Source organism: Anomaloglossus baeobatrachus, chromosome 1 (assembly GCF_048569485.1).
Source record: "Anomaloglossus baeobatrachus isolate aAnoBae1 chromosome 1, aAnoBae1.hap1, whole genome shotgun sequence".
Lineage (NCBI taxonomy): Eukaryota > Metazoa > Chordata > Amphibia > Anura > Aromobatidae > Anomaloglossus > Anomaloglossus baeobatrachus.
In genome coordinates, this window is record NC_134353.1 from 696,528,943 (window position 1) to 696,554,710 (window position 25,768).

A 25,768-nucleotide genomic window follows, 5' to 3' on the forward strand; every position below is an offset into this window, starting at 1 on the left:
TCCGTTCCTTTACCAGTATCCCCGGCTTCTGATGTCCCCGCTGCTGATGCCCTGACCCGAGACTTCTCTGCCATATGGAATACTGTTAAGACCTCTCTTGAACGCGCCTCCTTGCGGATGAAGAGACACGCCGACAAGAGGCGTCTGGATCCTCCAAAATTCTCTCCAGGCAATCTGGTCTGGCTGGCTTCCAAATACATCCTATTGAAACTGACTTCGTACAATTTGGGTCCTCGATACATCAGGCCGTTCAAGGTCGTCAGCAAGATCAATGAGGTCTCCTACAAACTGCAGCTCCCGGCCACGATGTGAATACCCAACTCCTTCCATGTCTCCCTGCTCAAGCCGGTTGTCCTTGGTCCCTTCTCCGCTGATATCAGTACTGCTCCTCCTCCTATTGCTGACGATGACATCTATGCGGTAAGGGATATCGTGGCCATGAAGACCGTTCGGGGACGGCAGTTCTTCCTAGTGGACTGGGCAGGTTATGGTCCCGAGGATAGGTCCTGGGAGCCCCGGGAGAATGTTGGCACCCCCCTGATACGTGACTTCCTGTCCCGGTTTCGGGGAGGGGGTACTATCACGCTCCCCGGTCCCCGCTCTCCGGGTCCCGTGCCCCGCTCTCCGGTTCCCGTGCCCCGCTCTCTGGGTCCCGACGGTGCTCCCTGCTCACCGCTCCGGTCTCTGGCCCTCTCCTCCATGGCTTTCCTGCTTCCTCTCCCTCACCTGCATCCTCCATGCGTCCTATTCCCCGCTCCCTGCGCTCCTCTGCGATGCTGGATACTCTGCCAGGCACTCCTGCTTCCTCTGCACCGCGTCCTGCCCTGGCGTCTGGCACACGGGCCTCGCGTACGCACATTAGAGCGCGCGTGCGGTCATTGACCCTCTCTTAAAGGGCCAGCGTCCAGAAACAGGATATTGCATATGCAGGTACAGGGTATAAGAGGGTTATCATTCCAGGTGGGCGGGGCCTGTTCTACGTGTTTAGTAAACTAGGAGTTCAGGTCCCCTTTTGCCTTGTCCAGTATTAACCCTTGTCTGTCTCGCAGAGCCCGTCCTGCCACGCCAATTGCTTCACTCCTGTTGGTGACTGTCGGCTGAGGACTCCACCAACTTCTTCAGCCCGGACCCGGCTCAGATCCCCGGCTCCACGTGGTGACCTCCGTCCCCTCGTCCAGCTGGATCCGGCTCTACCTGTCATCTCCACCCGGCACCTGAACCAAAGCCTTGCTATTGGGACTACCATCTGGAACCCTGTGACCTCCGGGACATCTTCCTTCTTTTTTCCGGAACGGACTGTGCCTGTACCGCTAGTGCTTCGGCTACTGTGCATCAAGGCCCTCTGGCGGGGTGACCGGACAGTCCCTGTATAGGGGTTAGCTCCGGGTTGCTCCGCTGGAGGAGTCCGGTGCATGGGCCAGAGTTTCCACCACCAGGACCTTACAGCATGTCTCCAGATCTCCAGTCAAGAGCTGGTTCATGCTTCAAAAGCCATGACAGGCCCAGCAACAGCGGATGCGACATTCCCAGTAAAATGTGGAAGGCAATTCTGTTTGCAACATCCCCACAAGGAGCTCAACTTTCTCAGCGAGGAACTGGATGAGCTCAGCCAGAGGCTTCCTATCCACCAACAGCACTGTAATGGGAATTTGCAGCTGACAAACAAGAATCTGATACTAATCTACTACGGCCTGCTGTATGAGATTCCTGTCAGCACCAGTGTCCAGTAAGGCTGTTTTAGAGAACCGGGAATCACCACTGGCAATGGACACAGTCAATATAGAGGTGAAAAGGACTTGCTCTCATCTACGGCAGCCTATCCTACTGACCCTAGGCTCGGACGTTTTAAAGGTTTTTTTGGACAAAAACTGATCAGGTGCATGGAACTTTTGCAGTAAAAACACCCCACAGCGGTCCGTCGGCCTTTACAGGGCAACTTGCTGTGTGCACTTGATCCACCTCCATGGCCTCAGAGGAAGCTGAGGAACCTGCGGGTAGTGGCATGATGGGCCTCTGGAATGAAGGAGCCAGGCGCAACGACCTCTACTCCCGGCTCATCTATTTCGCTCATTCCTGGAACCGAAGGTTGATGTGGATAGCCAGCGATACTAGGTCGTCCAGGGAACATGGAACGACAGCTCGTCCTTTATTCTTCCAGACAGACCTTTGACAAAAGATAACTACCTGTGCTTCTTTATTCCAGCCGAGTTCAAAGGACAGGGTGGGAAACTGTACAGCATATTGGCATTGTTGTAGTCTGAGCAGCGAGGATGCGGCTGAAGAGACCCGGACCGGCTCGAACACCTTGCGGAATGTCTACAAGAAAACCGGTAGGTTGGAAGTGACTGTCTACTCTCTCTCCCACAATGGATTAATCAAGGCTAAGGCCCTGTGCGCACTGGAAAATTGAATTTTCTCAAGACAATTCCGCAGGTATTCAAAGATTACCGCACCCGCGGTACACCGTACCCAAACACCGCATGCGGGGAGGGATGCACGGATGGATGGAGTCCCTGTGAGCACACACTGCATTTCTCACGGTCGGCAGTGAGTTAACATTACCGGCCGTGGGACATGCCCTGTGATTACCTCTGCTGTCTCGCTGCGAGGCTGTATTCAGCAGTGTCTGTGTCAGTCGCGGCTGGATGCAAGCATCGCAGGACGCCAGAGCTGTGGATTACGCCGGAGCTTTGTTTCGGGAGGGGTTAATAAAAGGGTGAACGAGGCTTGTGTTTTATTTAAAATAAAGGATTTGTTGGTGTTTGTGTTTTTTCACTTTACTTACGGGTTGATCATGTCAGCTGTCTCATAGACGCTGCCATGATCAAGCCTGGAGTTAATGGCGGTGATCCGCCAGCATTAACTCCTTGTATTACCTTGACTGCCAGTGCTAAACGGCAGCAAGAAGAGCCGGGACACTCCGGTACTGCCGCATAATGCATGCGACAGTGCCGGGGCACCTGCGGCTGATATTCTCGGCTGCGGGAGGGCGAGGGAGGCGGGGGACATTAACCCTGCCCCTCTCCCTCCCCAGCCTGAGAATACCGGGCCGCCGGTATATGTGGCAGAATTAAAAATTGCAAATAAGCTCTTGTAATGCTCATTACATTGCAGTGCCCGTACATTTGGAGCACAGATTTTCCTAGAATAGTTTGCGGATTCCATTTGCAAACCCCCTAAATACCAGGAGAGCAGAAGCCCCCTCAAGTGACCAAATTGTGGAATTTGCACCCCTCTGTGAGTTCATATATGGGTGTAGTTGCGATTTAGTCTCTGGAAAACACCCATGGAGTCAAATGCAATGAATGTGGCAGAATTAAAAATTGCAAATAAGCTCTTGTAATGCTCATTACATTGTAGTGCCCGTACATTGTGTCCATTGTGCCATATAGTAATGTGCCCCATCCTTGTCCCCTGTAGTAATGTGTCCATCCTTGGCACATGTAGTAACATGCCCCATCCTTATCCTCTGTAAAAATGTGCACTATCTTTGTGCCCTGTAGTAACGTGCCCCATCCTTGTCGCCTGTAGTAATGTGCCCATCCTTTATTAATGTCCTCATCCTGGGTCCTCTATTATGCCTCTCTTCACATCCGGAAAAAAAATGTCACCAGTCCTCGGTTCTCTCGGTGCCCTCGTACGTGTCCACGAACAGTTAGCAGCATTTTGGATGCAGCATGTTTCAGTTGCTTACAAAACGCTGCAATATACAGTACAAGCACAGTGGATGGGATGTAGTGCCCGTACATTGTGCCCAGCTCATGCATATGGAGATACGCACCTACAATATGCTGCTCTTAGGCTATGTGCGCACTTACCAGATTTTGCCGCGGATTTTCCGCGGATTTGCTGCATGTTTCGCTGCAGAAAATGTTCATAACATCTCTGCAGTGAATCACCAGCAAATCCTATGGAGAAAAAAAATCCTGTGCGCACTGGGCGGAATTTGACAGCTGCATGTTTTGCTGCGGGAATCCCGCAGCAAAAACAAGTGCATGTCACTTCTTTTCCGCACATCGCTGCGGGATTTCACTCCATTGACTCAATGTTAATCATGAAATCCCGCAGGGAATAACGCAGGAAGCAAATTCTGTGCGGTTCACCGCGTTTTGCTGCGTTATTCCCTGCGGTATTTCGCGGTTTACCTCCGGTAATGTGCATCGCTTGTCTGCGGTTTTGCAGGGAAGTGATGTCATTACAGGAAGAGGAAGCCGTGCAGAGTAAACACACAGAGATCACACACACAGACATCACAGACATAGAACACATAGACACAGACACATAGAACACACATAGAAAGCAAACGGAAATATAGGAAAAAAAGAACGTGGGCTCCGCTGTATATTTACCTTCCAGCCGAGGTAAGCACACAGCAGCGGCCCGGTATTCTCAGGCTGGGGAGGGAGAGGGGCAGGGTTAATGTCCCCCGCCTCACTCCCCCTCCCGCAGCCGAGAATATCAGCCGCAGCTGCCCCGGCACTGTCGCATGCATTATGCGGCAGGACCGGCGTGTCCTCGGCTCTTCTTGCCACCGTGTAGCAGTGGTGGCAAGGTAATACAAGGGGTTAATGATGGTGGGGGACCACCGCCATTAACTCCAGGCTTGATCATGGCAGCGTCTATGTGACAGCTGACATGATCAACCCGTAAGTAAAGTGAATAAAACACACACAGAAAAATCCTTTATTTTAAATAAAACAAACAAGCCTCGTTCACCATTTTATTAACCCCCCCGAAACAAAGCTCCGACATAATCCACAGCTCCGGCGTCCTGCACTGCTGACATCCAGCCGCGACTGTCACAGACACAGCGCTGAATGCAGCAGACAGCAGAGGTAATTACCGGTCATTTCCCACGGCCGGTAATGTGAACTCACTGACGACCGTGGGAAATGTAGCGATCTGTCCTCTATTTATCCCTCTATCTGTCTGTCTATCTATCTATCCCTCTATCTATTCTTCTGTCTATCTACTATCTCAGAATTAAATGACTTTTTTTTTTTTTCAATGTGCTTTATTGCATTGAATGCAATAAAGCACATCCCAACCCGCACGCGGCAAAACCGCGGCAATACCGCGAATAATACCGCGGTAAAACCGCAGCAAACCGCAGCAAACCGAATGCGGTTTTCGGGTGCGGTTTCCTGCGGTTTTTTACCGCGGGTGCGGTAATCTTTGAAGGCATGCGGAATTTTCTCAAGAAAATTCCACTTCCCAGTGCGCACAGAGCCTTAGATTAGGTGAGATTCCCTTTAAGGCTATGTGTGCACACTGTGTAATTTCATGCGTTTACGCTGCATATTGCACTGCAACGTAAATGCATGCCTCCTGCATCCCCAGCACAATCTTTGTAGATGGTGTATAATCTATGCGCACATTGCATTTGAGAGCGCAGTGATTTGCATGCTGAAATTTTGATCCAAATCGCTGCGCTCAAAAAAGCAACATGTCACTTCTTTCGTGGGCTTTGGATGCAGCTCCCACTCTGCCTATGGGCGAGGCAGCATCCAGTGCGCATGAAATCGGCATCTATTCTGCAGACACACTGCATCCATTACGCAGTGTTTCTGCTGCGATTTGAAGCGCACATGCACTGCCAAATCACTGCAGAATTTTCAGCATGAACACTATGCAACGTGCACACATAGCCTAACTGTGGTTTAGGTATACTGTAGGGCTCAGAAGGGAGGTGGGCATTTCAATTTGGGAGTGCAGATTTTGACGGATTGCTTTTTTGGGGAGGGAGGCATAGCGTTTTTCCATAGCCTTTGTGTTACCAGTAATGTGGAAGTCCCCTATACTTTCATTAACATATGATGGACCTGAGTGGGGACTTGGTTTCTGTGGGTTGAGTTGAATGCCATTTGTGATGCAGAACATTTTGGATCAGTCCACATTTATCCTGTGCTCTATGCTTAGCAATGACGTCAAGGTGTCCATCTACATCTCCGAAATACGTGATTCAGGTGAAACCCTCGAAACCCCACCATAGGGATCGTACGCTTCTCAAATCCCACCACAAGCGTCGTACGCCACCCATATTGCACCAAAAGGCATTTCCCATCAGGCATCGAACAGCCAACCCCTCCATCAAGCATCGTATGTTACCCAAATCGCACCACAGGCATCTCCCCCCCCATCGTATGACCCCATACCCCCGCCCCCGACATTAAGCCCTCCTCCCAACATACCATATAGCCCCAATTCCCCAAGCACCGCGTACACCCCCAAAACTATACAGACAGGACAAAACCTCGCTCCCCTTTCCCTCCGCAGCTTGTCAGAGGAGCGAGCACTAAGAATGGAGGCGAAACCGTGCGCAGCTCTCCACAATGCTAAATAACGCGCTGTGGTGAAACCACGCCCACACCACGTGACGGAAGTGACGTCTTCCCGGACAGGCGCCCTTACATTCTAGCATCCACCGTCCATGTTTCCCCGGTTTGTCGTTGTAGTGTGCGCAGAACCGGGCCGGCACAACCATGAGCGGGACACTGGCCAAGATCGCCGAAATCGAGGCTGAGGTGATTTGCTTGGGAGTTATGGGGGTCTTGGAGCTGTGGTTGTAGTCTCGGCCTCGCACAGCTGGCACAGGCATTGGCGGAGTGCGTGACAGCCTTGTAGGCGCAGGCAATACTGGCTGTTTTCCCACTATATAATTCCCAGTGTTTCCCTATTGCCATTCACATGGTATTGTGATGATCTCTTATAAGGGCTGACCTTTTTCAGGAAAGGATCCTTAGTAATCCAAAATAAGGAGCCCAGGCGCTCGCCCTCCCTCCCCTGGTCCTTTTCTGTCTCTTCACCGCTGCTCAGATCTGTGTTTTAGCTTCAACAGTAACATCACGTTGATCGGTCGCATCACCGCTGCAGCCCATCAAGGAGATCAGCAGCTAATGCTGCCTACCTCGGCACAGCCGCTGAACTCGGTGATCGACTGCAGCGGTGATGTTAGCGGTCAAAACACCAGGACCGGAGCAGCAGAGGGGAGCCGGCAGTGGACCGAGGAGGGTTAGAACCGCCTCTGTTTTGGGAATTCTGTAACAACCCTTTCATCGTTGTTACATGGGCTCATACAATAAAGCCGCTGTTTATAAATCACTAATATCAGAAAATGTTATACGACAAGCCCCGCATTAGTCGCCTCTTATATCCCCCCCCCCAACCTCAGCACCATCAATGGTCCCTACTGGTCTTTAGGCTATGTGCGCACGTTGCGTATTTACATGCAGTTACGCTGCGATCTGCACCGCAGCGTAACTGCATGTGTCCTGCGTCCCCAGCATAATCTATGAAGATTATGCAGGAGCCGTGCGCACGTGGCGTATTAGAGCGCAGCGCTTCGGCTGCTGTCCAAAGCGCACGTTCTTAGAAGTGACATGTCACTTCTTTCCTGCGCTCTGCCTGCAGGTCCCACTCTGTCTATGGGAGGGGCTGCACTCAGAGCGCATGGAATCGGCTTTTTTTTTTTTCATTACGGCTTCTTTCTGTAGCGATTTGAAGCGCACGTTACTTGTTTGACAGCGATGTCACATATCCAGCACAGCAGCCAGGCACTGACCTCGGCGTCCATACTGGGACCAGCGATTGGGTGCACTGGTCTGTACGACACATTATCACTGCCACACAGCAAACAAGGCCAGAGGAGTGGTGGAGGCATTACAAGGGGCATTACACTGGCTTCATGTCTCTCCAGCATCATGAGTAGAGTGCCGCTTCCTCTCAATGGCAGCATGGACCGGCTCTGCTCACTGCTATGTTCTTTCTCCAGCGCTATAGAACATATGCATTGTGATATACAGCACCCATCATGGAGGCAGCAGGGATCTCTGTTGTACAAATGCATTTTTTAATGTGGGGATGATATTGAGCTTGACCTGCATATAATAGTCCATGAAATTATGACACAAAACCCTACTGCATGATGGCAATCTCTGTACAACGCTTCCAAATAGGTTACTGCTATATAAGCAACGGTGTGCAGAAGATTCACACTTGAAGATGCATTGTTATATGTTCTTATTGTACAATCAGTAAGGTCCATAGATGAATTTGCCAATGGCCCTAGGAACCTGTCATGTCATTTTTTTAACTTGTCAGCCCCTGTCTATATGGTCAGCATAAATGATGAGTGCAAACAATCAGTACAGTAGTTTTACTTGGTAAGAAATCGGGTTACTGCTAATGATGAGCGAGTTTCCAAATACTCGGATTTGCAATACTCGTAACGAGTACTGTCTAATACATGTGTATTCATTCCGAATAGCATGTGCAATGCAAGTCAATGGGGAAAACTTGCAATGTAATGAGTAACCCGAATGCCGCACTATTAGTGCGAGTAGTGAATAGTGCGGCATTCGGGTTACTCGTTACATTGCGAGTTATCCCCATTGACTTTTATTGTACATGCTATTCGAAATGCATACATGAGTATTAGTACAGTGCTGGCCAAAAGTATTGGCACCCCTGCAATTCTGTCAGATAACTCAGTTTCTTCCTGAAAATGATTGCAATCACAAATTCTTTGGTATTATTATCTTCATTTAATTTGTCTTCAATGGAAAAAAAAATAAATATTTGTCATAAAGCCAAATTGGATATAATTCCACACCAAACATAAAAAGGGGGTGGACAAAAGTATTGGCACTGTTTGAAAAATCATGTGATGCTTCTCTAATTTGTGTAATTAACAGCACCTGTAATTTACCTGTGGCACCTAACGGGTGTTGGCAATAACTAAATCACACTTGCAGCCATGGATTTAAGTTGACTCAACCTCTGTCCTTGTGTGTACGGCTAGTTTCACACTTGCGCTATTTTGGCGCAAACGGAATCCGTCACTAATGTACTACAGTTCATTTATTTACATTGGAAGCGCGTTACTATGGCGCGTGTGTGTGTGTCATGCAGTACCCGCTTGTGTCCACATGATGTCGCGCTTCCACTTTAAATAAATGAACTGTACTACATTAGTGACGGATTCCGTTTGCGTCAAAATAGCGCAAGTGTGAAACTAGCCTACCACATTGAGCATGGAGAAAAGAAAGAAGACCAAAGAACTGTCTGAGGACTTGAGAATCCAAATTGTGAGGAAGCATGTGCAATCTCAAGGCTACAAGTCCATCTCCAAAGACCTGAAAGTTCCTGTGTCTACAGTGCACAGTGTCATCAAGAAGTTTAAAGCCCATGGCGCTGTGGCTAACCTCCCTAGATGTGGAAGGAAAAGAAAAATTGACTAGAGATTTCAGCGCAAATTGTGTGGATGGTGCATAAAGAACCTCGACTAACATCCAAACAAGTTCAAGCTGCCCTGCAGTCCGAGGGTACAACAGTGTCAACCCGTACTATCCATCGGCGTCTGAATGAAAAGGGACTGTATGATAGGATACCCAGGAAGACCCCACTTCTTACCCGGAGACATAAAAAAGCCAGGCTGGAGTTTGCCAAAACATACCTGAGAAAGCCTAAAACGTTTTGGAAGAATGTTCTCTGGTCAGATGAGACAAAAGTAGAGCTTTTTGGGAAAAGCCATCAACATAGAGTTTACAGGGAAAAAAAAGAGGCATTCAAAGAAAAGAACACGGTCCCTACAGTCAAACATGGCGGAGGTTCCCTGATGTTTTGGGGTTGCTTTGCTGCCTCTGGCACTGGACTGCTTGACCGTGTGCATGGCATTATGAAGTCTGAAGACTACCAACAAATTTTGCAGCATAATGTAGGGCCCAGTGTGAGAAAGCTGGGTCTCCCTCAGAGGTCATGGGTCTTCCAGCAGGACAATGACCCAAAACACACTTCAAAAAGCACTAGAAAATGGTTTGAGAGAAAGCACTGGAGACTACTAAAGTGTCCAGCAATTAGTCCAGACCTGAATTCCATAGAACACCTGTGGAGGGATCTCAAAATGGCAGTTTGGAGAAGGCACCCTTCAAATCTCAGGGACCTGGAGCAGTTTGCCAAAGAAGAATGGTCTAAAATTCCAGGAGAGCATTGTAAGAAACTCATTGATGGTTACTGGAAGCGGTTGTTCAGTTATTTTGGCTAAAGGTTGTGCAACCAAGTATTAGGCTAAGGGTGCCAATACTTTTGTCTGGCCCATTTTTGGAGTTTTGTGTGAAATGATCAATGATTTGATTTTTGTTTCATTCTCTTTTGTGTTTTTTTCCATTGCAAGCAAAATAAATGAAGATAATAATGCCAAAGAAATTGTGATTGCAATCATTTTCAAGAAGAAACTGAGTATTATCTGACAGAATTGCAGGGGTGCCAATACTTTTGGCCAGCACTGTACTCGTTACGAGTATCGCAAATCTGAGTATTTTGAAACTCGCTCATCATTAGCTACTGCTATCATTTTTCAAGAGCAGTACATCCCAGACAGCAGGTGATTGGCAGAAGTACGCAGTGCATGACAGATGGCAGGTGACTGGTAGCAGTGTGCGGTACAGCGCACGGCAGGTGACTGGTAGCAGTGTGCGGTACAGCGCACGGCAGGTGACTGGTAGCAGTGTGCGGTAAAGCGCACGGCAGGTGACTGGTAGCAGTGTGCGGTAAAGCGCACGGCAGGTGACTGGTAGCAGTGTGCGGTAAAGCGCACGGCAGGTGACTGGTAGCAGTGTGCGGTACAGCGCACGGCAGGTGACTGGTAGCAGTGTGCGGTACAGCGCACGGCAGGTGACTGGTAGCAGTGTGCGGTACAGCGCACGGCAGGTGACTGGTAGCAGTGTGCGGTACAGCGCACGGCAGGTGACTGGTAGCAGTGTGCGGTACAGTGCACGGCAGGTGACTGGTAGCAGTGTGCGGTACAGCGCACGGTAGGTGACTGGGAGCAGTGTACTGTACACAGCGCACGGCAGGTGACTGGGAGCAGTGTACTGTACACAGCGCACGGCAGGTGACTGGGAGCAGTGTACTGTACACAGCGCACGGCAGGTGACTGGGAGCAGTGTACTGTACACAGCGCACGGCAGGTGACTGGGAGCAGTGTACTGTACACAGCGCACGGCAGGTGACTGGGAGCAGTGTACTGTACACAGCGCACGGCAGCTGACTGGGAGCAGTGTACTGTACACAGCGCACGGCAGCTGACTGGGAGCAGTGTACTGTACACAGCGCACGGCAGCTGACTGGGAGCAGTGTACTGTACACAGCGCACGGCAGCTGACTGGGAGCAGTGTACTGTACACAGCGCACGGCAGCTGACTGGGAGCAGTGTACTGTACACAGCGCACGGCAGCTGACTGGGAGCAGTGTACTGTACACAGCGCACGGCAGCTGACTGGGAGCAGTGTACTGTACACAGCGCACGGCAGCTGACTGGGAGCAGTGTACTGTACACAGCGCACGGCAGCTGACTGGGAGCAGTGTACTGTACACAGCGCACGGCAGCTGACTGGGAGCAGTGTACTGTACACAGCGCACGGCAGCTGACTGGGAGCAGTGTACTGTACACAGCGCACGGCAGCTGACTGGGAGCAGTGTACTGTACACAGCGCACGGCAGCTGACTGGGAGCAGTGTACTGTACACAGCGCACGGCAGCTGACTGGGAGCAGTGTACTGTACACAGCGCACGGCAGCTGACTGGGAGCAGTGTACTGTACACAGCGCACGGCAGCTGACTGGGAGCAGTGTACTGTACACAGCGCACGGCAGCTGACTGGGAGCAGTGTACTGTACACAGCGCACGGCAGCTGACTGGGAGCAGTGTACTGTACACAGCGCACGGCAGCTGACTGGGAGCAGTGTACTGTACACAGCGCACGGCAGCTGACTGGGAGCAGTGTACTGTACACAGCGCACGGCAGCTGACTGGGAGCAGTGTACTGTACACAGCGCACGGCAGCTGACTGGGAGCAGTGTACTGTACACAGCGCACGGCAGCTGACTGGGAGCAGTGTACTGTACACAGCGCACGGCAGCTGACTGGGAGCAGTGTACTGTACACAGCGCACGGCAGCTGACTGGGAGCAGTGTACTGTACACAGCGCACGGCAGCTGACTGGGTAGCAGTGTGCGGTACAGCGCACGGCAGGTGACTGGGAGCAGTGTACTGTACACAGCGCACGGCAGGTGACTGGGAGCAGTGTACGGTACAGCGCACGGCAGGTGACTGGGAGCAGTATACTGTACACAGCGCACGGCAGGTGACTGGGAGCAGTATACTGTACACAGCGCACGGCAGGTGACTGGGAGCAGTGTACTGTACACAGCGCACGGCAGGTGACTGGGAGCAGTGTACTGTACACAGCGCACGGCAGGTGACTGGGAGCAGTGTACTGTACACAGCGCACGGCAGGTGACTGGGAGCAGTGTACTGTACACAGCGCACGGCAGGTGACTGGGAGCAGTGTACGGTACAGCGCACGGCAGGTGACTGGGAGCAGTGTACTGTACACAGCGCACGGCAGGTGACTGGGAGCATTGTACTGTACAGCGCACGGCAGGTGACTGGGAGCAGTGTACTGTACAGCGCACGGCAGGTGACTGGGAGCAGTGTACTGTACACAGCGCACGGCAGGTGACTGGGAGCAGTGTACTGTACACAGCGCACGGCAGGTGACTGGCAGCAGTGTACTGTACACAGCGCACGGCAGGTGACTGGCAGCAGTGTACTGTACACAGCGCACGGCAGGTGACTGGCAGCAGTGTACTGTACACAGCGCACGGCAGGTGACTGGGAGCAGTGTACTGTACACAGCGCACGGCAGGTGACTGGGAGCAGTGTACTGTACACAGCGCACGGCAGGTGACTGGGAGCAGTGTACTGTACACAGCGCACGGCAGGTGACTGGGAGCAGTGTACTGTACACAGCGCACGGCAGGTGACTGGGAGCAGTGTACTGTACACAGCGCACGGCAGGTGACTGGGAGCAATTTGTATTACATTAGACAATTGATTTTAAATCACTATGATTCCTATGTCTGCAATTTTGGGTGCCAGTCACATATATTTATGCGTAAAACTGTTGTGCTTTGCAGATGGCTCGGACCCAGAAAAATAAGGCCACAGCACATCATCTTGGTCTCTTAAAAGCCCGCTTAGCTAAACTGCGACGTGAACTCATCACCCCAAAAGGTGGTGGAGGTGGTGGTCCTGGGGAAGGTAGGTGTGCTAGTGAGCTTTCTACTGTGACATCATGAATTGGGAGATGAGTGCACTTACAGGTTGTCTACTCCGTTTCTTGGTGACCTTTGCAAATTCGCTGATCCATTTGCTTCTGCCGGTGTGACAGTTATTCAAGAGTGAGATGCATTTTCACTGCGATTTGTATGACCGAGTATCCAAGAAGCACAGACTATGAGTGCAGCCATTTCTGTATTAGTTATATTCCCTATTGGTTTGTGTGCCAAAATAGCAGAATCATTTTAATACACTTTAGCCAGGGCAGAAGAAATGTCAGGAATGATATACATGGCTGTCTCTGGCAGTCAAGCTGTCCTATGAGTAGGGACCACTTCCCGACAGAATGCCCCTTTTTTACTAAAGGAAATGTTCTTGCTTGGCTACTGAAAGGGTGAACATGTCCCCTCAGTCTAGATGGCAGAAGACGTTCAGCAATCGCATTGTCAAACTATGACTTTCTACAGGACGCTTGTGCAGGTTTGGTGTACATACAGTTGTAATGCCATATTTTTTTATATTTGTTTTGATCAAGTGTTTTTTCTTTTGTAGGCTTCGATGTTGCCAAGACTGGGGATGCCCGAATTGGATTTGTGGGATTTCCATCTGTGGGAAAGTCAACACTTCTCAGCAACCTGGCTGGTGTTTATTCCGAAGTGGCCGCTTATGAGTTTACTACATTGACAACAGTACCTGGGGTTGTGAGATACAAAGGGGCCAAAATTCAGGTAAAATATGCTCTCGCATGGTAACTAAAGCTTAGCTCCCATAGAGGAGAGAACCCAACATACACTTTTCTTTATCACCAATATTACACATACATGAAACAACTTTAAAATTAGCCGATGTAAACTGTGAATACTTTCCCCATCCCAGCAGATCTCGCTTTGTATGTTTTCTAAAGGGAAGAGCAAATTATTTTTTTGTCTGGGAGCTTATGATAAATAAAAATTCCACAACTCTTTTAATACTATTCTTTCATCAGTTGCTTGACCTTCCTGGAATCATCGAGGGAGCTAAAGATGGAAAAGGCAGAGGTCGCCAAGTCATTGCAGGTGATTTTGAATTTATTGATTATTCATATTGCTACAAAATTGGCTCCTTTTTTTTTTTTTATTTTTCAATACATGTTTTTTTTCACCTCCTGTACAGTGGCACGCACGTGCAATTTGATCCTTATTGTCTTGGATGTATTAAAACCTTTGGGACACAAAAAAATTATTGAAAATGAACTGGAGGGCTTTGGTATCAGACTGAACAAGCAACCACCAAACATCGGATTCAAGAAAAAGGACAAAGGTGGCATCAATCTTACGGCTACTGTGAGTATTGTAGGCCCAGGTTTGGCATGCACACGACAACAGGGTCAAGGTGCAGGTGAATGGGTTATGGTTAACCCTTGTAGAAAATCACTGCGCGCTGTTTTCAAATTGCAGAACTAAATATTAATGATGAATGTAAACACATAGGAAACATGCAACAATATATTTTCTTTGTCGCTCCATTGGGAGACCCAGACAATTGGGTGTATAGCTTCTGCCTCCGGAGGCCACACAAAGTATTACACTTTAAAAAGTGTAACCCCTCCCCTCTGCCTATACACCCTCCCGTGCATCACGGGCTCCTCAGTTTTATGCTTTTTGTGGAAGGAGGCACACATCCACTCATGCATTCTCAGATTAGTTATATCGGTTGGAAGAAAAGAGGACCCCCACGGGGCCCCCGGCATGTTCCCTTCTCACCCCACTACGTCGGCGGTGCTGTTAAGGTTGAGGTACCCATTGCGGGTACAAAGGCCGGAGCCTCATGCCATTTTCCTTCACCATCCCTTAGTGGCTCTGGGAGAAGTGGGATCCTGACCGGTCATCCATTCACTGGGACCGGGCTCCCTCCGCAGCCCCTGTGGGAATCTGCTGGACAGGAGTCTATTCTTCCTCAGGGATCGGGCCCTGCATCTATAAGGTACTCTGTGTCCCCATGGGGACTGTGCCAGTGGCCACTCTGAAAACAGAGGGAGTTGTGATGCCGGTTCCCCCTCAGGAACATGGTCGCGGCTTTTACTCCAACTTGTTCGTGGTGCCAAAGAAGGACGGATCATTCCGCCCCGTTCTGGACCTCAAATTGCTCAACAGACATGTGAGCACCAGACGGTTTCGGATGGAATCTCTCCGCTCGGTCATCGCCTCGATGTCACAAGGAGACTTCCTAGCATCGATCGACATCAAGGATGCTTATCTCCATGTGCCGATCGCACCCGAACATCAACGCTTCTTGCGTTTCGCCATCGGGAACGAGCACCTTCAGTTCGTGGCATTGCCTTTCGGCCTGGCGACAGCCCCAAGGGTGTTCACCAAAGTCATGGCATCCGTAGTGGCGGTCCTACACTCTCAGGGCCACTCGGTGATTCCCTACTTAGACGATCTCCTAGTCAGGGCACCTTCTCGGGCGGCGTGTCAACACAGCCTTACAGTCGCTCTGGCGACTCTCTAGCAGTTCGGGTGGATAATCAACTTCCCAAAATCCCAGTTGACACGGACCCAATCACTGACTTACCTCGGGATGGAGTTTCATACACAGTCAGCGGTAGTCAAGCTACCGCTGGACAAACAGCTGTCCCTGCAGGCAGGGATACAATCTCTTCTTCGGGGTCAGTCATACCCCTTGAGGCGCCTCATGCACTTCCTGGGGAAGATGGTGGCAGCGATGGAGGCAGTGCCGTTCGCGCAATTCCATCTGCGGCCACTCCAATGGGACATTCTCCGCAAATGGGACAGGAGGTCGACTTCCCTCGACAGGAACGTCTCTCTGTCCCTTGCAACCAAGACGTCTCTTCAGTGGTGGCTCCGTCCCAATTCTCTATCGCAAGGAAGATCCTTCCTACCCCCAACCTGGGCTGTGGTCACCACGGACGCGAGCCTGTCAGGGTGGGGAGCGGTTTTCCGCCACCACAGGGCTCAGGGAACCTGGACTCCGGTAGAGTCCTCCCTTCAGATCAATGTTCTGGAGATAAGGGCGGTGTATCTAGCCTTATTGGCCTTCCATCGGTGGCTGGAGGGCAGACAGATCCGTATACAGTCGGACAACGCCACGGCCGTCGCATACATCAACCATCAGGGAGGCACGCGCAGTCGTCAGGCCTTCCAGGAAGTCAGGCGGATTCTGCAGTGGGTGGAAGCCACAGCCTCCACGATCTCCGCAGTGTACATCCCGGGCGTAGAAAACTGGGAAGCAGATTTTCTCAGTCGTCAGGGCATGGACGCGGGGGAATGGTCTCTTCACCCAGACGTGTTTCGAGAGATCTGTCGCCGCTGGGGAACGCCGGACGTCGATCTCATGGCGTCACGACACAACAAGGTCCCGGCCTTCATGGCACGGTCTCAGGATCACAGAGCTCTGGCGGCGGACGCATTAGTTCAGGATTGGTCGCAGTTTCGACTGCCTTATGTATTTCCTCCTCTGGCGATGCTGCCCAGAGTGTTACGCAAGATCAGGTCCGACTGTCGTCGCGCCATTCTCGTCGCTCCAGATTGGCCGAGGCGATCGTGGTACCCGGATCTCTGGCATCTCACGGTGGGTCAACCGTGGGCGCTTCCAGACCGCCCAGACTTGCTGTCACAAGGGCCGTTTTTCCATCTGAATTCTGTGGCCCTCAACCTGACTGTGTGGCCATTGAGTCCTGGCTCCTAGCGTCTTCAGGATTATCTCAGGATGTCATTGCCACTATGAGACAAGCCAGGAAACCAACGTCCGACAAGATCTATTACAGATCTTGGCGGATCTTCTTATCCTGGTGCTCTGATAATGGTTTTTCTCCCTGGCCGTTTGCCTTACCCACTTTTCTTTCATTCCTTCAATCCGGAATGGACAAGGGTTTGTCACTCGGCTCTCTCTCAAAGGACAAGTATCGGCGCTCTCCGTATTTTTTCAAAAGCGCCTGGCCAGGCTTCCGCAGGTCCGCACATTCCTGCAGGGAGTTTGCCACATAGTCCCACCATACAAGCGTCCGCTGGAACCCTGGGACCTTAACAGGGTGCTAACGGCTCTTCAGAAACCACCTTTCGAGCCGCTGCGGGATGTTTCTTTATCACGTCTTTCGCAGAAGGTGGCATTTCTAGTGGCAGTTACATCACTCCGAAGAGTGTCGGAGCTTGCAGCGCTGTCATGCAAAGCCCCCTTCCTGGTTTTTCACCAGGATAAGGTGGTTCTGTGTCCTGTTCCGGAATTTCTCCCTAAGGTGGTATCCCCTTTTCATCTCAATCAGGATATCTCCTTGCCTTCATTTTGCCCTAATCCAATTCACAAATGTGAAAAGGATTTGCACTCATTAGATCTAGTGAGGGCACTCCGGTTCTACGTGTCTCGCACGGCACCCCTGCGCCGTTCAGATGCGCTCTTTGTCCTTGTCGCTGGCCAGCGTAAGGGTTCGCAGGCTTCCAAGTCAACCTTGGCTCGGTGGATCAAGGAACCGATTCTTGAAGCCTACCGCTCTTCTGGGCTTCCGATTCCTTCAGGGCTGAAAGCCCATTCTACCAGAGCCGTGGGTGCGTCCTGGGCATTGCGGCACCGGGCTACGGCTCAGCAGGTGTGTCAGGCAGCTACCTGGTCTAGTCTGCACACTTTCACGAAACACTATCAGGTGCATACCTATGCTTCGGCAGACGCCAGTCTAGGTAGGCGAGTCCTTCAGGCGGCGGTTGCCCACCTGTAAGAGGGGGCCGTTTTCGGCTTTTTTTATCGAGGTATTCTTTTACCCACCCAGGGACTGCTTTTGGACGTCCCAATTGTCTGGGTCTCCCAATGGAGCGACAAAGAAGGGAATTTTTGTTTACTTACCGTAAATTCCTTTTCTTCTAGCTCCTATTGGGAGACCCAGCACCCGCCTCTGTTCCCTTCGGGCTGGTTGTTCTTTTGTGTACACATGTTGTTCATGTTGAATTGTTCTTTTGGTTCATGGTTTTCAGTTCTCCGAACATCCTTCGGATTGAATTTACCTTAGACCAATTTATAAGTTTCCTCCTTCCTGCTTTTGCACCAAAACTGAGGAGCCCGTGATGCACGGGAGGGTGTATAGGCAGAGGGGAGGGGTTACACTTTTTAAAGTGTAATACTTTGTGTGGCCTCCGGAGGCAGAAGCTATACACCCAATTGTCTGGGTCTCCCAATAGGAGCTAGAAGAAAAGGAATTTACGGTAAGTAAACAAAATTCCCTTCTTTTAAATGTTTCGACCTATAAGGCCTTGTTCACAAAGTTGCTGTAGACAACTTCACTCCATATAGTGAAGTTGTCATCATCCATAGGAAGGGCTTTTATTTGGATGAATGGACAATGTTGTCACAGTAGTGTTTGGATGCTGGCTCTCCTGTGCCTTATCTGGATAAATGGACAATTGTTATGATCTGGTCACCGTGGATGATCACAAAAAATTCAGCAGAAAAACACAAGAGTAGCTGGAACCTGAGCTGACCGCAATCCCCTATCTATCGGACAACGCTAGAAGTAGCAGTGGAGCGTTCCTAAACACACCTAGACTCCTCGTCACAGTTGGAGAAACTTACTACACCTCACAGACAGAAATGAGGAAACCTATCTTGCCTCAGAGTAGTCCCCAAAGGAATAGCAAGCCCCCAACATATAAAGCCAACGGTGAAGTAAGACAATACAATACACAGATAGGAAATATAGATTAGCAAAGACGAGGCTCGACTTCTTAGAACAGGACAGAAAACTGATTGCGGTCAGTGCAAAAGCGTGCATAAATATACCAATCTCCTGCTATCAAAAAAACCCTGAGACCACACAGTCTCTACTGCACTATATCACGTACTCTTGTAAATAATGGGAGAAACAAAATGACAAAAAAAACCCCACAAGAAATACAAAATAGCAAATAATCAAGTAGAACAGAGAGAATCTCTTGAGGACTTGCGGAGGGGGGAACCCCCCATGCTCATCAAAATAGAAAGACAATTCCTCTCCTGCCAAAAAACACTTTAAGCAAAATGAAATGAAATACAAACACTCTTAGGTTTGGATCAGGCAATAAAGCAAAGAACTTGCAACTTATCTGTAATGGTTCAGGCTCAGGATAAATAGGACAAACTCCCAAGCCAATTCAGAGACTGAGGAATAAACATCTATCACCGGCCCCAGCCAGCAGACACTGATCTTCTATATAGCCCAGGCTTTCACCTCCAGTCCTGACTACCAGAGGGAGCTACAATCACCCCCTCGGATGACATTCACAACAGACAATGTTGTCACTGTAGTGTTGGATGCTGGCTCTCCCGTGCCTTATTTGGATTAATGGACTATGTTGTCACTGCAGTGATGGATGCTGGCTCACCCGTGCCTTTTAAAAAGCTCATCACAGGACATTTAGTATAAATTCATAGAAAAAACTCACGAAAAATAAAGCCAAACCATAAACTGGTCAGATAGTAGCAAAAGCACATGCAAGATGCATACGGCCCCCCATGATAAAGGTTGAAAGATCACAGGTGCAGAATGCCAGCAACCTCCCCCTCCTGTTATGATAGGCTCAGCTAAGGCACAGGAGAGCCAGTATCCATCCATCCATCACTACAGTGGCAACATTATCCATTTATCCAAATAGCCCTTCCTATTGACTTCCCTCTATTGAGAGAGTTGTCTACAGTGACTTTGTGAACAAGGGCTTATAGGTAGAAACGTTAAAAGAAAAACACTGTCACATGTTTCCTGTGTGTTCACTTTCATCATTAAAATGTAATTCTGCAGTTTGATAACAGTGTGCAGTGATATTTTACAGATTACTGGGAGTATGGTGGCAAACCATCTTTGGAACAAACCTGTAAGGAAATTGCATTCTTTCAGTACAGTCTTGGTAAGAGTTAGAAAGAAAGGGAGTAGTCTCCAATTAAAGTCATGAATGTTCATCAGAACACGGTCTCTTCTTGTCACTCCTACATATATGGCTTCTCCTAACACTTGTTTTGTACAGGGATACACTTGGTCAGTAAGTCTTCACAGCTGCATCTTTACACTCAAGCCAGAATGTGAGCGAGAAAACTAACTGCTATAAATAATTTTATGGTGGATGAGATTTAGTTCTCTTTTTATATTCCTTTTGTTCTTACACACTCAGTGCACTCAAAGTGAGCTGGATTTGGAGACCGTAAAGAGTATCCTGGCAGAATACAAAATTCACAATGCAGATATCACCCTTCGAAGTGATGCTACCGCCGATGACCTGATTGACGTGGTTGAAGGAAATAGGTATTTAATTTTTAAGTGAGCTTTCATTATAAAAATAAGAAACTGTTGTCTTTTTCTATCCTGTTCATCTATTTCTTTCAGAGTCTACATCCCTTGCATCTATGTATTGAATAAGATTGACCAGATCTCATTAGAAGAATTAGATGTTATTTACAAGGTGCCACACTGTGTTCCCATCTCTGCCCATCACCGCTGGAACTTTGATGACCTCTTAGAAAAAATCTGGGATTACTTACGATTGGTTCGAATGTAAGTCTAAGGGGTACTTTGCACGCTGCGACATCACTAGCCGATTGTAGCGATGCCGAGCGCGATAGTCCTCGCCCCCGTTGCAGATGAGATCTCTTGTGATAGCTGCAGTAGTGAACATTATCGCTACGGCAGCTTCACACGCACTTACCTGCCCTGCGACGTCGCTCTGGGGGCGGGTTGTGCGGCGTCACACGGCAGGTGGCCAATAGAAGCGGAGATGAGCGGGACGTAAACATCCCGTCCACCTTTTTCCTTCCTCATTGCAGGCGGGACGCAGGTAAGGAGATGTTCCTCGCTCCTGCGGCTTCATACACAGCGATATGTGCTGCCGCAGGAACGAGGAACAACATCGTACCTGTCGCTGCAGCGAAATTATGGAAGTGACCGACACTACACAGATCACCGATTTTAGACGCTTTTGCGTTCGTTTATTGGTACTTCTAGGCTTTACACGTTGTGACGTCGTTACCAGCGCCGGATGTGTGTCACTTTCGATTTTACCCCGACAAGATCGCAGTAGCGATGTCGCAACGTGCAAAGTACCCCTTAAACTAGATTTGCTATGCGAACAGACATTGTTGTCACCTATGCCTGATGTGGTAGCATTGCTTTCTATTAATGGATACTAATCCTTTGGGGGTACAGCCCTCTCACCCCCAAAGATAACTTTGCTTTATTTTTCCTTCAGCTACACTAAGCCCAAGGGTCAGTTACCAGATTACACTGCACCGGTTGTGCTTCCGGACTGTCGCACGGCAGTTGAAGATTTCTGTACTAAAATTCACAAAAACCTCATCAAGGAATTCAAGTAGTAAGTATCTTGTTGTTCTGTGCTGAAGAAGAATAATGCTTTACCTTTTTCTTGTACACCTCATTTCTTTCTATTTCAGTTGTTGATTTAGCACATTTGCCTTGGTCTGTTATATTTGCTTTTAGATCAGTATATATTTTTGCTTTCTTTGTCGCTCCATTGGGAGACCCAGACAATTGGGTGTATAGCTACTGCCTCCGGAGGCCACACAAAGTATTACACTTTAAAAAGTGTAACCCCTCCCCTCTGCCTATACACCCTCCCGTGCATCACGGGCCCATCAGTTTTTAGCTTTGTGTTGAAGGAGGCACACATGCAAACGAGCTCCACATTTTAGTCAGCAGCAGCTGCTGATTATATCAGATGGAAGAAAAGAGGACCCCCACGGGGCCCCCGGCATGCTCCCTTCTCACCCCACTAAGTCGGCGGTGCTGTTAAGGTCGAGGTACCCATTGCGGGTACATAGGCTGGAGCCACATGCCGTTTTCCTTCCCCATCCCTTAGAGGCTCTGGGAGAAGTGGGATCCTAACCGGTCACCATTCACTGGGACCGAGCTCCATCCGCAGCCCCTGGGGGAATCTGACGGACAGGAGCCTGGATATCATCAGGGACAGGGCCCTGCATCCATAAGGTACTCTGTGTCCCCTGAGGGACGGCGCATGCAGCGCCTGTGTTGCAGACGCCGCAGCGGCTCCTGTGTGGTTTGTGAGACCGGGACTACCGCGCCGACCGCGCTTGTTTGCCGGCCGCGTTTTTAACTTTAGTCCCCGGCTTTTACGGCCTAGTACCATATACTCCCGCCCCCGGGCCTGTCAGTCAGGGGTAAGGGCGGGACGGCCGACTGGACGTCGGCAGTGAGGGCTGGAGCATACTTTGGTATCCTCCTCCCCCCTCACTGAGCACTGTGGGGCACTAGTTTCCCGCACTTTATTAGGCACGCCCACGGCTCCATCCTCCCCTCAGAACGCTGGCAGCCATTGTTATAATCACTGCTGCCGGTGGGGGATTTCAGAACGAGCTCCGCAGTTCTGGGAGAAGTGGGTTCCTAACCGGTCGCACTGGGACCGGGCTCCCTCCGCAGCCCCTGGGGGAATCTGACGGACAGGAGGCTGGATATCATCAGGGACAGGGCCCTGCATCCATGAGGTACTCTGTGTCCCATTAGGGACGGTGCAGGCAGCGTCGGTGTTACAGACGCCGCAGCGGCTGCTGTGGGGTTTGTGAGCCGTGACTACCGCCCTGACCGCGCCTGTTGGCCGGCCGCGCTTTTAACTTTAGTCCCCGGCTTTTGCGGCCTAGTACCAGGTACTCCCGCCCCCGGGCCTGCCAGTCAGGGGTGGGGGCGGGACGGCCGACTGGACGTCGGCAGTGAGGGCTGGAGCATGCTTGGGTATCCTCCTCCCCCCTCACTGAACACTGTGGGGCACCAGATGCCCGCACTTTATTAGGCACTCCCATGGCTCCCTCCTCCCCTCAGAACGCTGGCAGCCATTGTTATCTCTTCTGCTGGTGGAGGATTTCAGAATGAGCTCTGCAGCTCTGGGAGTCCCAGGCAGGGAATCTGGTGGACGCACCACCGCTTGGGGCGGTTGGTAAGCCACACCAGTTGTCAGGTGCTGGCCCCCCTTGGGTACGGAAGTGTGTATATATATATATATATATATATATATATATATAATATATATATATATATATATATATATATATATATATATATATATATATATATATATATATATATTATAATAATATTGTATACATTTTCTCTATTCGGCAGCATTATTTGCTTTTGGCTATATCTCTAAGAGGAGACAACAGCATGTCATCCGCAGAAAGCAAGGGGGCCAAGGCACAGGCTTATTTTGCAACCTGTACCTCTTGTGCGGCTATGTTACCTGCAGGTTCCACCTACCCTCATTGTGACAATGCTCGGCCCCCGTGGCACTCACTCAGCCGGAGCCTCCGGCACTGGTGGGACCCTCGGCTCAGGTGGTACCGCCGGTTTCCACTGCACAGATGGAAGGGACAGAGTTTACATTTTTGACTGAGAAACTCTGAGTCGCCTCACATTCCATGGCTCAGTCTATGGACAGATGGTCAGCTAAGATACTAGAAGCTTGGCAGTCCAGACCGGTAACACAGGGCTAGGGCACTGTGAGTTCATCGCCCCCAGGCCCCTCTCGGTCGGTACAGCAAAGGGCTCCTGGGGTGGCACCCAGATCCCACGGTGAGAACTCCGACACGGACCGCAGCCTCAGACAGGCTAAGCGGGCTTGCTGGGAACCTTCCCCGACTTCATCACGCGGTTCGGGGTCTCAGCATGAGGACTCTCTGGAGGATGAAGCGGAGGTCGCAGCTCAGGGCTCTGATCCTGACGTTGCTCTCATTCTGGATACACCTGAAGGGGACGCCATAGTAAATGACCTTATAGCGTCAATCAACCAGGTGCTAGATCTTTCTCCCCCAACTCCACCTATAGAGGAGTCGGCTTCGCAGCAGGAGAAACACCAGTTTAGGTTTCCCAAACGTACACGGAGTGCGTTTTTCGATCACTCTAACTTCAGAGATGCTGTCCAGAAGCACAGAGCATTTCCGGACAAGCGCTTTACTAAGCGCCTTAATGACACACGTTACCCTTTCCCCCCCTGACGTAGTTAAGGGTTGGGTTCAGTGTCCCAAGGTGGATCCTCCAGTCTCTAGACTGGCGGCTAGATCCGTAGTAGCAGTGGCAGATGGTTCATCGCTCAAGGATGCCACTGACAGGCAAATAGAGCTCCTGATGAAATCCATCTATGAAGCCATAGGCGCGTCTTTTGCTCAGGCCTTTGCAGCCGTGTGGGCACTCCAAGCTATCTCAGCCTGTCTGTCTGAGATTAATGCGGTCACATGTACCTCTGCTCCGCAAGTTGTGTCTTTGACTTCTCAGGCGTCAGCCTTCTTGTCCTACGCCATGAACGCCGTCCTGGACTCTGCGAGCCGTACAGCGGTAGCATCCGCCAATTCAGTGGCAGTTCGCAGGGCCATGTGGCTACGCGAATGGAATGCAGACTCTGCTTCCAAGAAGTTCTTAACCGGTTTGCCATTTTCTGGCGACCGTTTGTTTGGCGAGCAATTGGACGAAATTATTAAACAATCCAAGGGAAAGGACTCGTCCTTACCCCAGTCCAAACAGACCTCAGCAACGAAAAATACAATCGAGGTTTCGGTCCTTTCGGCCCTCAGCCAAGTCCCGTTCCTCCACGTCCAACAGGTCAGAGAAGGGCCAGAAGGACTCTTCTGCATGGCGGTCTAAGTCACGTCCTACCAAGACCGCCGGAGGAACCGTCTCCAAGGCGGCCTCCTCATGACTTTCGGCATCACCAAACCGCATCCTCGGTCGGTGGCAGGCTCTCCCGCTTTTGCGACGCCTGGGGGCCACATGTCCAAGACCGATGGGTGAGAGACATTCTGTCTCACGGTTACAGGATAGAGCTCAGTTCTCGTCCTCCGACTCGTTTCTTCAGATCATCTCCGCCCCACGAGCGAGCCGATGCACTTTTTCAGGCGGCGAACACTCTGAAGGCAGAAGGAGTTGTGATCCCCGTTCCCCTTCAAGAACGTGGTCGCGGTGTTTACTCCAACTTGTTCGGGGTGCCAAAAAGGGACGGATCATTCCGTCCCGTTCTGGACCTCAAACTGCTCAGCGGACACGTCAGAACCAGACGGTTCCGGATGGAATCTCTCCGCTCTGTCATCGTCTCGATGTCCCAAGGAGACTTCATAGCATCAATCGACATCAGGGATGCTTATCTCCATGTGCCGATTGCACCAGAGCATCAACGCTTCCTGCGTTTCGCCATCTGGGACGAACACCTTCAGTTCGTGGCACTGTCTTTCGGCCTGGCGACGGCCCCACGGGTCTTCACCAAGGTGACGGCATCAGTGGTAGCAGTCCTACACTCTCAGGGCCACTCGGTGATCTCTTACTTAGGCGATCTCCTAGTCAAGGCATCCTCCCGGGTGGCATGTCAACACTGCCTGACCATTGCTCTGGAGACTCTCCAGAGGTTCGGGTGGATCATCAATTTCCCAAACTCAAAATTGACACCGACCCAATCACTGCCTTACTTCGGGATGGAGTTTCATACTCTCTCAGCGATAGTGAAGCTTACGCTGGACAAACAGCGTTCGCTGCAGACAGGGGTGCACTCTCTCATTCGGATCCAGTCACACCACTTGAGACGTCTCATGCACTTCCTAGGGAAGATGGTGGCAGCAATGGAGGCAGTTCCCTTTGCGCAGTTTCATCTGCATCCAACTCAAGGGGACATTCTCCGCAAATGGGACAGGA

General features: G+C 50.5%; 1 protein-coding gene across 1 annotated transcript in view; it reads left to right on the forward strand.

The window, feature by feature from the left end:
* The first annotated feature begins 6,383 nt into the window (after positions 1–6,383).
* Positions 6,384–25,768, forward strand: part of DRG1 (developmentally regulated GTP binding protein 1) — a 39,731-nt gene continuing 20,346 nt past the window's right edge. Inside the window, exons 1-8 of the mRNA XM_075320684.1 lie at positions 6,384–6,524; positions 12,978–13,101; positions 13,672–13,847; positions 14,105–14,174; positions 14,272–14,441; positions 20,244–20,374; positions 20,456–20,623; positions 21,315–21,437. Of these exons, the coding sequence (XP_075176799.1) occupies positions 6,483–6,524; positions 12,978–13,101; positions 13,672–13,847; positions 14,105–14,174; positions 14,272–14,441; positions 20,244–20,374; positions 20,456–20,623; positions 21,315–21,437 (1,004 nt within the window). The 5' untranslated portion in view covers positions 6,384–6,482. The remainder of the gene's footprint in view (positions 6,525–12,977; positions 13,102–13,671; positions 13,848–14,104; positions 14,175–14,271; positions 14,442–20,243; positions 20,375–20,455; positions 20,624–21,314; positions 21,438–25,768) is intronic.